Genomic DNA, 14,972 nt, shown 5'->3' with positions numbered 1-14,972 from the left:
TACTGGCAGGCTCAACTCACACAAAGTTTCAACCCTTGGTTGAATTTCATTGCTGCTTATTTGCGTTTGAGTTGGCAGGCGTGAATTTTTGGCACGCATATATAAACAGGTTCACCATCACTGCCCTAAGAGATGGAAGATAAAGTGTGAAAGATATTCATTAGTTTGAGGTACTTTATCTTGCAATTAGCACATGGGAGGAAGGAAGTTAAGTTTATTGTCAAATATGAGTTCCAAGAATTGGCTTTTGGTACAACTGGGATTAAAGTTTGTCTTAGTCTTAGTTCTGGGTTGGGATGAAGACCACCTGTGGCAAAATTGTGCACAAACTGTTTTCTGCTGAGAAAATTTAAACCCATTTGCAAAATGCCAATTTTGAAAATGGTCAATGGCTTGCTGCAGCTGTCTTTCTATGACTCTCATGTTACATGACTAACACAGGATGGTAAAGTCATCCACATAGAGGACATTACTTACAGCTGGAGAAAGTTATTCAGTTATTGAGTTAACCTTGATTTCAAAAAAGTCTGACACTTAATACTGAACACCGTGAGACTCTCTTAGGTATACAATCAGGAGGGAATAGTTCCACTTGGGCTTGAAAGATTCAGTTGGATAAAACATTCTTGATAAAGAGAAGAAAATTCCCTCTGAGACCTAAGTCGTGCAAAAATTTCTGTATTCTAAACCTCCAAATAGTGTTATATGCTTTTTCCATATCAAATAAAATCGATACTAATTGTTTACATTTTAGGAAGGCATCTTGAATGGATGCTTCAAGTCAGATCAAATGATCAGTTGTTGTGGAAGTCAGGATGAATTCTGAAAAAAAAAAAGTCGATTCTCTCCAGAAACCAGTTTTTCCAGAATCTTACACAAGCAACTAGTCAGAATAATTGATCCATAGTTTATTGGGGATTTTGGACATTTCCTTGGCTTAGGAAAGGCAATGATAATCACTTTTTGCCAGGTATCCAGAAAAATATTCTCACAGAATATTATGCTGAACAGGTACAGTAGTTGATCCATAGCAGATGGTGACATATGTCTGATCATCTGATAATGGATGTTATCTGGTCCAACAGCAGTTGGATAGCATTTAAGCAAAGCAGCTTTAATTTCTTCTTTTGTGTGAGCTTGTTTATTCTTCTGTATTGCTCAAAGAGAACAAAATCCATTGTTTTTCTGCTTTACATTTCTTGGCAAAGAACTCAGAAAGGAGGAGGGGGGGGGGGTAAGAAGATGTTTTAGCAAAAGTCTCTCTGAGAGCATCAGCAATTGCACATCCATTATGTTCAAGAATGAAAAGTGGATGGGTGGTATATCTGTTCCTCATTTTCTTGATTTTATCCCACACTTCTTTGCTGTTGGTTGTACTTGTTAGGGAAGATGTGTATTGGATTAAGTATTTCTTTTTGGTTCTGAAGACAGATGTGTCTTGCTTGGGCTTGAGTGCTTTGAAATCAATAAGGTTTGTTGTTTTGGAATATCTGCAGAAAATACCTTGGCTGCTGTGTAATCTAGATGTTTTAGGAAATGTTGCAGCAGTTTGTGTAATACGCTTTGTCACATGATTCACTACATCACTGATAGGAGATAACTGCTGCAGAATCAAATTCTGTTAGGGAAAAGAAGGTAAGCCAGTCAGCTTGCTCAATTTTTCATCATGATATCTATAATGTAGTAAATGGTTGCCCATACAGGAAAATGAATATCATGGGAAAATGATTGCTCCCAAATAAGCTGTCATCACTTCCCACTTAAAGAGTGAGCAGAGAGTTAAGACGATGGCAGTGAATACTTGGGTAGGTATATGGAGGAAGTGCTGCTTCCTGTGTTTAAGAGGGTGAGATTATTGCTGTCAAGTATATGTTCAAGAAATCTTGATGTTGTTAGTTTGGGCCCTTCCCTACAGAGTGTTATGTCCATATAAGTCCTCCCATTGAAGGTAAAAGGGATGTAATTGCAATGTGACATCAAGGTTGTCCTGAAAAATATCTGCAGCAGGAGATATGTAAATGCAGCATACTGTTATAAGTGATCCATCGGAGAGTAGGATGGCAACTGCCTCTACATTTGTATTAAGTGGGCCTTACTGGAAGGGGGTATGGTTGCCCACAGAGATGATTTATACTTTGCAAAAGAGCCTTGATGTCATTGATATTTTGATGGAATCCATGACAATTCCATTGTAGAAATGCTTTCATGAATTCTTTTTGATAGTATTATCTGGCTTCTGATTTTGTAAGATTTTGCTTTCATTGGCCTTGGATTTTTCTTTCTGAAGAACTGTGGATAGTCAGTGTCCATGATTTCTTCTGCAGTGAGAAAAATATCAAAAATGTCACCAAATTGGACTATCTTTAGAGCACTAGGTATATTAATTGTTTTATCATTTTGTGGAGGAATGAAGTTATCCAATTCATCTATTATTATTGTGTGCTCATGTTGATTTTTCTCTTTTATGCATTCTAAAGAGACAGCAACCAAATCATACAGTTCAGGGATACCATAATTGTTAGAAAGTGGGACCAACATTTGTGTTCAAGTCCCTACTGACATTTTCTTTACAGTTGCCTTCTTAGTGTAGGAGGGCTTACCACCAATGTTGCTACATTTCTGGTATATACTGTTTCCTTGCCTCCTAACAGTGATGCTCTGCTCAGTTTTTATTTTTTAAATTTCTTTTTAAAGATCAAGAGAGAGAGATACCCTAATTGGGTAGTTTAGATATCCTGCTTTCACAAATGTTGGTAGTTTAGGTGTGTTGAAAGTAAGAATGATATTCCTGGATGAAACCAGGTGACCCACCCTATGTATATGACTCTTCTCCTCATGACTGTCTCTCATTCGTCTTTCATTTTGGAGAAGATCTCTTCATCAGGAACATCAAGGAGATATTACTTCTCAAGAGTAGTTCAAAGTCTTGATGTGTATGTGAGGGGGGGGGGACTGGTAACTGGTATTTCCCCTGGAGATGCTGCATGGAGGAAATGCTCTGTCTGTGTTATCATTTCTACAAGAATGTTCCCTCAATCTACCAACCCTTACAAATCCTTCTGGATGAAGAATGGTGACATTTTCCCAAGTGGATGTTCTTGAGTTGAGTGTAATATTAAAACAGTTAGTATGTTTATGGCTGCCTCTGATGTTTAGTGTTTTTTGATTTTGTTTTCAGTTGATGTTGCAATGGTTTCTGAACATGGTTGGGACTTGATGTGGGACCATGCTTATACAAATAATTCTCACTGTCCAGTTCACCATTTTAAAATCTAAACAGTATGTACTTGATATCCTGCCAGTCAAGATTATCCTCATAATTAGTATTGAATAATATAGCTGCTACTGTTTTTCCCAAATATAAAATGTTATATTTTATATGGTTATTTCCCGAATATAAAATCTTGTATTTATAGATTAGAAAAATCTCACTTTTGCCTTGTTTCATTAACAGCTATTATTTCAATCTGGTACTTATCCAATTCTTCTACTAGTTACATTTCTTTTCCATTGATGCATCTTATGCTGATGATGCCAATCTTGAACTCTGCTGATGTTCAATAACTGGAATTTTGCTGTTCACCCAGGTTTCAAAGAATGAAAACAGAAAGATTACCAAAACAAGCCTTAAAGTACGAGACATTAGGAAAAAGAAAACCAAGACATCCTCTTAAATGATGTCTTGGTTTCAACGATGACTTCTAAGGCCGGAACAGGCCATACTAGGCCTAAATCCTTGATAAGCATGATGATGACGACGACCCTGGTTTCTGGTTTCCTACTGAAAACTAAGCCCTTATTTAACCAGGCTGGCATGTAATTCTATCATGTTATACATCATTTAGTCTTGGTTTAAGGCAATAACAATTTGGTCAGCTAAATCCCAAATTGCCAGTCCCTCTTCATTTGTTTTGTATCCAGGTAAATACCTACTACTTCTAACAGGTTGCACCATGAGGTGAAGAGTGGACATCAGGTTAGAAGCTCTAGTTGGTTTTCCATATTCCTTAAAAAGCTATATGGAAGTGTGCTTCCAATTATCCACCTATGACACTTAAGCACCCTATATTAAATAACTATCATTTTATAATCATACTCCTCAGTATGAAAGATAACTGTGGCATTCCATTCATCTGAGGAAAAATTATGTTAGTGTTGGTTTCTTAAATTTTTTTAGAGCTCTTCATTCTTCAGGGTTAACACTGTCTTTTGGTAGTCTGGCCTGTTTATTACGAGACCCAAGAAGTTGGCCTTTTGGGAAGGAAAACAGGTGGTAGCTCTTTCTATGTTTGATAATAAACTTTTTTTTTTTCATAAATATGCAGACAAAATGAAATCCTTCAAGATGTTTTCTCTTTTATTGACAGAATACATTTTTGGACTTTTATCCAACAATAACCGATTCTTGAATTTATATGACAATGTTCTTCTTTTAAAGCTTTTAATTTTCAAATTTTTTTTTTTTTTTTTGTTTGTGAGATGCAAGATCTGATAAAGCCAAATGGTTGGAGGACCAGTGCAAAGACATTGAACAATACTATGGAGAACACAAAACTATAGAAGTCTACAAACTTATAAGAAATGTCAATAGGAAGTGGTAAACAAGATCAGTAGCAGTCAAGGATGAATGGTAAAGTATTGATGGACAAGACAGAAATCATACACAGATGAACAAGATATTGTAGCAAATATATAAAAATCAACTAAATGATACTGCAACAGAAGTAATCAAAGAACTAAAAATTTCTCCACCAGCAGAGATCTTTGAAAATGACATCTTCGAAGAGGAAGTGAATAAGGCTATAAAACATCTCAAGAACAACAAGAGTCCTGGAGATGACAACATAATAGGCGAGATGCTAAAATATGGGGGAGAATCAGTTGTAAAAGAAATGCATAAGCTATGTAATCAAATATGGAGATCAGGGTATGCTCCCGAAGAGTGGAAAAAATCGGTCCTGGTTGTTCTTACATAAGAAAGGCAGTGCTTTAGAATGCACCAATTACAGAACTATTGCATTAATGAGTCATCTTGGCAAAGTGCTGATGAAAATACTAATAGAATGCCAGAAGGGGCATATGCTCATCTTCCGGATGAGCAAGCCGGATTTCGACAAGATCGTACAGTGCAACAAATACTCGCACTAAGACTAATAGCAGAGAAAGTTCGAAGAAAGAACAAAAAGATATATTGCTGTTTCGTGGACTTCCAAAAAGCATTTGATAATATTGACCAAAATATAACATGGGCTGTCTTGGAATCCTATGGTGTGGACAATAAATTGATCCACCTGCTGAAAGATATAAACTGCCAAGCACAAGCAAAAATCAGAATATCAGGTGAGACTGGAGATTGATTTGCCACAAGTCAAGGCACAAGACAAGGGGGACCCAATATCACCAATCATTTTCATCACACATCTGGGAAGAACACTAGATAAGATTAAAGAAGAAGGTGGAAGCATTTCAATAAACGGCATGAGAATAAACTACCTCTGCTTTGCAGATGACATCATCCTGATTGAAGAAGATGCAGCAAGGCTGGAACAGACATTGCAAACACTATACACAGAAGGAAAAAGATATGGAATAAATGTCAACTTTGAAAAAACTAAAACAATGATATTCAGACAACAGGAGTTACTGAACAGAGTTACGATAGACAGATTTCAACTGGAAAATGTGGAACACTTCACATATCTTGGATGCCGCATGACACATGACTTGGACCCCAAAAAAGAGATAAAAATTAGAACAGCCAGAGCAACAACTATTTTAAAAGCCATGGACAAAATATGGACGAGCCGAGCTATAAAGATGCAAACTAAACTACGCATTGTAGAAACCTGTATCTTCAGCAGCATGCTCTATGGATGTGAGGCCTGGGTACTCCTGAGAGAATCTGAAAGGAGGATATTGGCATTTGGGAGGAAGTGCTATAGAAAGATCTTGAGAATAAACTGGACACAGAAAGTGAACAATGAGTAAATCTACAGACGAATACAACCAAAAGAAAACCTGATCCAGATAATAATCAAAAGGAAACTACATCCATTTGGCCATATATGTAGAATGAATGATGAGAGAAAATTAAAAACGTTGCTGTTTGAAATCACTGAAGGAAAGAACAAAAGAGGAAGACCAAACAGAGAATGGGGCGATGACATCGTCAAATGGTGCGGAAACTCTATACACAAACTGAGTCATCTTGCACAAAATAGAATGCAGTGGAAGAATTATATCAAGAGGGCAGCAGACACCTACAGGCACTGGACCCCATGGTTGTTGATGATGATGAGATGAATCCTATTAGTCTGAAAGTTTAGCATACTTTCTACATAATTTGTAAAGAAAATTAGAAAAATCCATCAAATCTCTTTAGATCTGAATGAAGTAATGCTCTACAACTTTCTTCGTGCAATCTTTCCACAAGGGAACCCTTTCTTTTAAGCTTACACAGTGATCCAAATGCATTTTTGAAAATTATGGAGACAACTACCGTGTTTGAATAAAAACTTTAGTGTAATATAACTAAAATCTAACATTCGATGTTTCAACCTTTATGTCAAGGTCATCTTCTGGAGCATACAACTATACACAGAAAACAAGCGACACTACAATCAAACTGGTTTGTTAATAATACTGACCAACCGCTGCAACAATTGTTTCATCTTCTAGAGCATACAACTATACACAGAAAACAAGTGACACTACAATCAAACTGGTTTGTTAATGATACTGACCAACAGCTGCAACAATTGTCGGCCTGACCTCTGGTGGAAAAAAAAAAAAAATTATACATCAACGCTAGAGTCCTATTATTAGTGTTATCTGTTGGTTGTAAGAATATGTTATCAGATACATAACAACATACTTGTTGTTATGTATCTGATAAACCACAGATACATAACAACAAGTATGTATCTATATACATATATTAACATCATTAATATATGTATATAGATAAAGATACACGTCGTCAATGTGTCTAAGCCCAATCCCCCACTATCCCCCCCCCCAATCGCTAACTCCCACATGGAAACCTTTGAGCAAAGGGCTCTTGATTCCGCCACGCTAAGACCGCCCGTCTGGCTTAGATACATTGACGACGTGTTCGCGATCTGGCCGCATGGGCGACAAACGCTAAACACATCCCTTAGCCACCTGAACAAACAACACAAACGCATACAATTCACCATTGAAATTGAAAATCAAAATTCGCTCCCGTTCCTAGACACACTAATCACACGTCTTCCTTCAGGCAGTCTATCCTTCATGGTCTACCAAAAACCGAAACACACTGGCCAATACATTCATGCTAATTCATACCCCCACCCATCACAAAAATATGGAGTCATTAACACCCTTAAAAACAGAGCTACAACAATTTGCTCTAACTAGCAAGCCCTGAAGCAAGAACTAAAAATCATCAGCGACACATTCATAAATAATGGCTATAACAAAAATACTATTAATAAAATACTTTATAAAACAACAACAAAAACGAATCTAGATTACAGTAAAACTATAGCCATCCCATACATTACAGGGTTATCAGAAAAAATCAACAGAATCCTACACCAGTATAATCTCAATGCCACCATTAACCCGCCTATAAAACTTAAAAACATATTCAACTCCTCTAAGGATCCTCTCCTCCCATTAGCACATCCTGGAGTCTATTGCATCTGCTGCACCTGTAACTTACCGTGCATTTCTGAAACAGGACGGACAATCCCTATACGCAATAAAGAACACATTAGACACATTAAATATAACCATTATGGTGAAGCAGGTCTCTCAGACCACGCGCTCAACACCTTACACCAAATCAACTGGAAAAGCACCCGCTCCTTACACCACACAAAAACCTGGTATGAAAGGAAATTTAAGGAAGCCTACGAAATTCTGATAAACCACCCAAATATCAACAACAAAGATGACATTAAAATTCCAAGGATCCTGATGGCACACATTCAGCCTACCTAATATATAAGATCCAGCATAAGTCAGGACTCTAGCCAATCTTCAGCTAATATTAGAAACCATTCTATACCAACTGGCTGGAATGTACAAGTATAATCATGATGTTAATATATATATATATATAGATAGATACTTGTTGTTACGCCCAACGTATTCCTACAACCAACAGATAACACTAATAATAGGACTCTAGCGTTCATGTATATATTTTTTTTTTTCACCAGAGGTCAGGCCAACAACTGTTGCAGCGGTTGGTCAGTATCTTTAACAAACCAGTTTGATTGTAGTGTAGCTTGTTTTCTGTGTATAGTTGTATGCTCCAGAAGATGACCTTGACATAAAGGTCAAAACGTTGAATGTATATTTTAGTTATATTAAACTAAAGTTTTTATTCAAACACGGTAGTTGTCTCCATAATTTTCAAAAATGCTTTCCACAAGGAACTTACTTTACTTCAACAATTCAGATTCTTCCAGCGAACCCTCTGGAGGTAGCTCATCTTTCACAGAACCCAAAAATGAAGAAAGCTTCTGAATAGCACAAAATGTGACAAGTTCAGTGATTCTTGAGTATCATGGCAATTCACATAATGGACACAAGGGATGTCCAAGTTAACTTCTTGAGTTGTCGAAGATGGAGTAACTTTGTACTTATCTTTGACCTATCACTTAAGCCAATGTGTAAAAAAGTAGATTTTATTAGACATACTCTTATTTCTTGTTGCAATACCATTTTCATTGAACAAAGAGAGTGAATCTAATGAAAAGCTCTTATAATGCTAGATATTTGACATGAATGACAGATGGCCAGAGCACGAATGTAACATCTTGTGTGTTTTCTGAAAAGCCCTCTGGTCAATCGGATGCCAAATTACAATAATCAAAATTATTTGAATTTTGATGTGTGTTTCTAATTGCAATGAAATTTTTATGAATTTTACACACACACACACACACACACACACACACAGAGAGAGAGAGAGAGAGAGAGAGAATAACTAACATTATAACTAACAACTGAAAAGTCCAAATCTTCGAATCAGAAAGTTATCTTCTAAAGGAAAATGAATGACAGAACTATCCACTATAACAAACCATTCCTGTGGTCCTACGAGTTTGTCATAGCAAGAGACAAATGTATAAAACAATACAAGTTTTGTGTAGCACAGAATATTTATGTAAGAAAGTCTAAAAAAAAGCACGGGATTCTTTGTATGATGGGATGTATCTATAAGGTGTATATTATAATTACATTGATAATCTAAATTTCATTAATATAAGTTATGAGAGTTAAAAAAAATCATGAATATTAAATAAAATATAGACATCTACATTACTTGATACATGGCACTTTCCATTTCAGCTTGAGTTAAGTTTGCTTTTGGCTTCACTCCTTTTTTTGAATGCTGAAAAGAATTAGTTGTTGGGCAACTAGAATCTTTTTGGTTCTCTTCTTCAGATTCCTGAGTTTCATGCAAAACTGTGTCACTATTGGAAATATAAGAATCATCAGATCCAATGCGAGCTAACTTGATAGATTCTGTCAAAAATGGAACTAGTGATTCTTTGATGTTTCCCACCACTTGTCGTGTTATAAGAAGGGCTGCCAGTTGCTATAATGAGATTATATTAAACAAACAAATAAACATCAATGTCACAATCAAACAAAAACACAAAGTGAGACAACCATAAATTAACCATTCAATTATCTAAGAAATAATAAATTAAATCTATGACTTAAAAATCTAGCATTGATTTTATCATAATCATATGAATGTCTGCGTGTGTATCTGTGCATGTATTCCCCCCCCCTCACCCACACATTCCCTAAGTGAGCACAGGAATGACAAACCCAAGGTACTTGATGTTGGACAAAGCCTTACTTCACATAATATGCATCTGTTATATTATTATTATTGTTGTTGTTGTTCCGGGCAACTCCAAGGAGTCGACAGACTCATCGAGGGAGGCCCTAATATCATGTCAAGAACAACTATTCGACATTCACACAGTATCTATCATACCTTGCCTTGAACTCATTCATGGTCGTAGCACCCACAACAGACTCTGGAAGCTTATTCCACTCATTCACCACTCTCCAAGTAAAAAAACCTAGCTCTAACACCCTTGTCAACCACGTTCTTGCCCAGCTTCCATGCATGGCCCCTAGTCCTCCCACCACCAGTCATATTTTCAAAAATATCTTCTGGATCAATCCTGTAGAAACCCTTCAGTAATTTGAATGTCTCAATCATATCATCCCTCCTTCACCTATCATCCAATCTCTGAAACCCACAAATCTTCAACCTATTCTCATAACGTTCATTCCACAGACCTTCTATCATCTTGGTCACTCGTCTCTGGATCCTCTCCACTTTCTCCCCATCACGAAGAAACCCTGGTGCCCATAACTGGGCACAGTAGTCCAGATGGGGTCTTATCAAGGCTCGATACAGAGGAACAACAACTTGTTTGTCTCTGCATGTTAAAGTATTTTTCAAAAGCCAAGTGATTTGGTGAGTTGTTTTAGTCGCTTTTGCAATGTGCCCCCTAAACTTCAATTCCCTTTCCACCAACACTCCCAAATCCCTGGCCTCATCAATCTCCTGGAGTATGGTTCCACCAATGCGATATACTGCTGCTATTCTTTTCACCCCAAAGTGCATAACCTTACACTTTGGCACATTAAATTGACATCTGTTTTTCCTAGCCCAGTCCTCCAAACTATCCAAATCATCCTGTAAAATTTTGACATCCTGTGCACTCATAATTGCTCTACCCAACTTTGCATCATCAGCCAACAAGTGAACACTTCCTCTCAAATCCTTTCCTATATCATTGATGAACAAACTGAAAAGCAGTGGTCCAAGAACAGAGCCCTGTGGCACTCCACTAGTCACAAGCCGTCTTTTAGACTCCACTCCTGAATAAACCACTCTCTGGTATCTCTCCTTCAACCACCCTCCTATCCATCTCACCAACCCTATGTCTATCCCCATCTGCTCCAGTTTACTGATTAGGGTTCTATGTGGTATCCTATCAAAAGCCTTGGCAAGGTCCAGTAGTATTACTGTAAACCCATTACCCCTATCCAGTTCAGCCGTCACTGTGTTATAAAACATGAGCAAGTTACTGAGGCATGATCTACCCTTCACAAAACCATGTTGTCCCCCATACAATATCCCATTTTCATCTATCCAATCCTGTATTCTCTTCTTGACTAATTTCTCTAAGACCTTGACAATGATTCCTGATATGCTAATCGGTCGGTAATTTACAACAGCAGTCTTGGAACCACCTTTATGCAGTGGAACTATTATCCCCTCTTTCGACCCCCTCGGGACTAACCCAGACCCGAGACTCAAATTAAACAAAATGGTCAAGGGTACTGACAATTCTTTAGCTGCTTCTCATACAATACGAGCTGGTATACCATCCAATCCCACAGATGTATTGACATTGAGGTTATGCAATAGACTACTCACCTCCACTTCATTTACCACAATTCCCGTATAATCTACTGGTACATTCGTTTCTGAAATGTCACCACCTGGATGATATATTCTTGCAAAGTCCTCACTCAGTAACTCAACTATATCAACTGATTCAGTTACCTCCCTACCATCGGCATTCTTTAAAATCATTCTGCCATGTACATTTTTCCTTTTACTTGCTACATATCTAAAAACTGTTTAGGATTCTCTTTAGCCTGCATGGCCAATGTTCTTTCGTAATCCTTTTTTGCTTTTCTTACCACACTCGTTACCCTTCTGGCCTGCGCTTTATACTGTTCGTGTGCCTGCCGGTCATCTTTCTCCTTAAATTCCCTCCATAGTTGTTTCTTTTTTTGCAGCTCAAGCTTAATGGTGTTATTCATCCATTTAACCCCTACTTGATTTATTATTTGGACTCTTGGTATACAGTCAGCCATTGCTTCATGCAAACACTTCTTAACTACTTCCCATGCACTATCGACTTCTAGTCCTTGCAGTTGTACATGCCATGGCACTGAACCAATCAAACTCCTAAGCTTGTCATACTTTCCAGCCCGATAATTCCACATGTCCCCTGTCTTAATTGAAAATTCTACACCTTTAGCCACCTCCTAAGTCAAGACCCTATGATCATTCTCACCGATTGGTGGCAATGTGGTCATATTTGTTACAGTCAAATCCTCAGATGTAATTACTAGGTCAAGCACTCTTTGACCCCTAGTATTTTCCATTACATGCTGTCGCAGATAGTTATCTCTTAATAACTGCATAAAATCCAATTCCTTCCTCCCGTGTGTCCTCTCCTCACTCCAATCAATGCGACCATAGTTGAAATCTCCCATAATAATCACCCTCCTTCCATTCATTTCTTCTATTTGCTTGTGCATACTGTCACCACCATCTTTTCCGTCACCTGGTCTATAGCAGCACCCAATTTTACATTTTGTTCTGCTAGCCACAATCTCACACCAAATGGCCTCAAATGTGCTCTTTTCTCTATCCTGCAATTCAACTTCTATTCTCCTTGGCTGCAGCTCATCAACTATCATCAACAATACTCCCCCCCCCCCATTTTATTCTCCCTGTCATTCCTGAACACACTATACCCATCACATTCAATCCCACTAGCTATATCATCTACAGTCAGCCATGTTTCACTAATACCAATAACCTGTGGTCTGGAAGTGCCAACCATGGCCAAAAACTCTTCCTTCTTGTTCCTAATACTCCAAGCATTAGTGTACATGAATTTAAGACCCCCATTAGCCCCAACCCTGCTTGATGCCTTATATTAACTATCCCAATCTGATTTGTTGTCCTTATTTGCTCGGGCATATTATATTCATTCTTACATTCAACTGCCTCCCTAAGGACTGTATATCTACCCCCCCCCCTTAATAAATCTAGTTTCCCTGAATTTGCACATCCACCACATTCAGCAACACTTTCTCAAGTCTTCTTACACCGTAACCATTCAAATGCAAGCCATCCATCTTATATAGATCCTTTCGCCCATCCAACTAACTCCACATGTCCACAAATTCCACACCACTCGTCATACATAACTCATGCATAAAGTCATTTGCAATTATGGCCCTCCTTTTAAACATTTCACTGTCATACCGTGGCAAAAGACTAATCATTCTAACTCTCTCACTCTTTTCTTTTGCTACCTCAAACAATTCATTCAGGTCTTCTATCATTTCCATTTTGTCTCCTTTCAAATCATTCGTACCTGCCACAACAATCATTTCTTTCACCCTTTCCTTTTACTCTCTAATAGACTCAGTTACATCCTTTATGGTCGCACTAGGTTGGTACGATTTGTCAAATCCTCTACTATCACACCTCGTAATAATGAGTCTCCATACAGCACTCTATCCTTCATTTTGTTCATGTTCACACTCATACATCTATTTTTCCTGTCATACTTTTTATTATTGGCTGGTTCATTCAGTCGACTTTTGCTCATACGCTCTAGCTGCTGTTTTGCCCTTTGTATCGCACCATTCAACAACGCGATCTCACTCATTGCGTCTATCTCATCTTTTTTATTCTCAGTAAAACCATTAATACTATCATTCAAACTTTCTACATTCACACTCTCACAATTCTCTGGTACAACCGCACCGTTTCTTGTCATATCCCTATTTTCTTCATTCTGAAGTTTGAGAAAAATATCACACTCACGATCCGAAATACTCTTCAATTTCTCATTCTCCCTACATTTTCTACACACATTCACTCCTTTATTATCATCATCTAACCACACTCCGACCGCACTCCGCAAAGCGTATATTTCGCAGCTAGTACACTGAATGATCTCTTTTATACTACCATTCTTTGATAAAGATGGCGAACCATCATTACTGGCTGCCGTTTTCCTTCGTACTGGAGCCATACTTACTTGCAACGTATTTTATCAAATTATAAATTATAACACACCAAAAACACACAAAAAAATGCACTAAGAGATGCAAGGCAAAAACAAGACTAAGCAATATTAAATAAATTTATCAACGATAACTGAAAATAATACTTATCTTATCCGGAGCTTTCATGAACACTACACACTACGAAATCCCTCTAGCAGCGACAGCCCCAATAAAATATGTTATAAAGACACACAAAATACTCTAAAAACATGAAAATCGTTCTAATATACTATAAAACCAATTTTCTAAGGAAAAACACACACAAAAAACACCAAAAATCACCAATGTTACACGAGCGCTAAATTACACTGACCACTCACCATATAACCTCGAACCCAAGTGATCCATAGACATGTCCTATTTCTTCTTCTTCTTTTTTTTTTTTTGTTTCATCCTGTTCCAAGTGTCTAAAGTTGTATGAAGGATGGATATGTGCTGTTGTACAGTAATTACCTCCAGTTATTTGCCTTACCTAAGCATGCTGACCTTTCATGAAGCCTGATTAGCAAGAAATGATTAGACTAATAATCCATCAAAGGAAGTAAAATAAATATAATGAAGGCTGAAGAGCCAGGTCACAATGAGAACATAAAAATCATGAATCTGATTATTATCCCCAGATCCCATGGAGTCAAAGACTCATCTGGGCTGTCCTTTTGTCACACACACACACAGTCCATCATACTGCGCCTTAAATATATTCAAATTCTCTGCAGACACAGCATTCTCAGGCAAGGCAGTCCAATCATTCACAACTCTGCATGCAAAAAACCTGCTTCTCACTCCTCTAATCACACCCTCCTTATACAGCTTCCAGGATGACCTCTGGTTCTCCCCTGATCTCTCACCATTTTCTGCAAAACCTCTCCAACATTGATCCTATAACAATCCCTTACTACCTTGTAGGTCTCTATCATATCAACCCTCTTTCTACTATCCACTAAACTCTGTAAATTGCATCTTGTCAATCTTTCCTCATATTTGACATTCCAGAGATCAGAAACTACCTTAGTAAGTCGCCTCTGGAACCTTTCCAACATATCTCTGTCCTTTTGAAA

General features: G+C 37.7%; 1 protein-coding gene across 1 annotated transcript in view; it reads right to left on the bottom strand.

Annotated features, from left to right (window-relative positions):
- Positions 1-14,972, bottom strand: part of LOC150099691 (anoctamin-8-like) — a 416,071-nt gene that overhangs the window by 115,728 nt on the left and 285,371 nt on the right. Inside the window, exon 11 of the mRNA XM_090403618.1 lies at positions 9,323-9,598. Coding sequence (XP_090259744.1) covers positions 9,323-9,598 — 276 coding nt within the window. The remainder of the gene's footprint in view (positions 1-9,322; positions 9,599-14,972) is intronic.

The sequence above is a fragment of the Typopeltis vanoorti genome, chromosome 14 (genome assembly GCF_054136105.1).
Source record: "Typopeltis vanoorti isolate ZY-2024b chromosome 14, IOZ_Tvanoo_1.0, whole genome shotgun sequence".
NCBI lineage: Eukaryota > Metazoa > Arthropoda > Arachnida > Uropygi > Thelyphonidae > Typopeltis > Typopeltis vanoorti.
The sequence above is the reverse complement of the archived record's forward strand: the minus strand, read 5'-3'. Positions and strand labels throughout refer to the sequence as shown.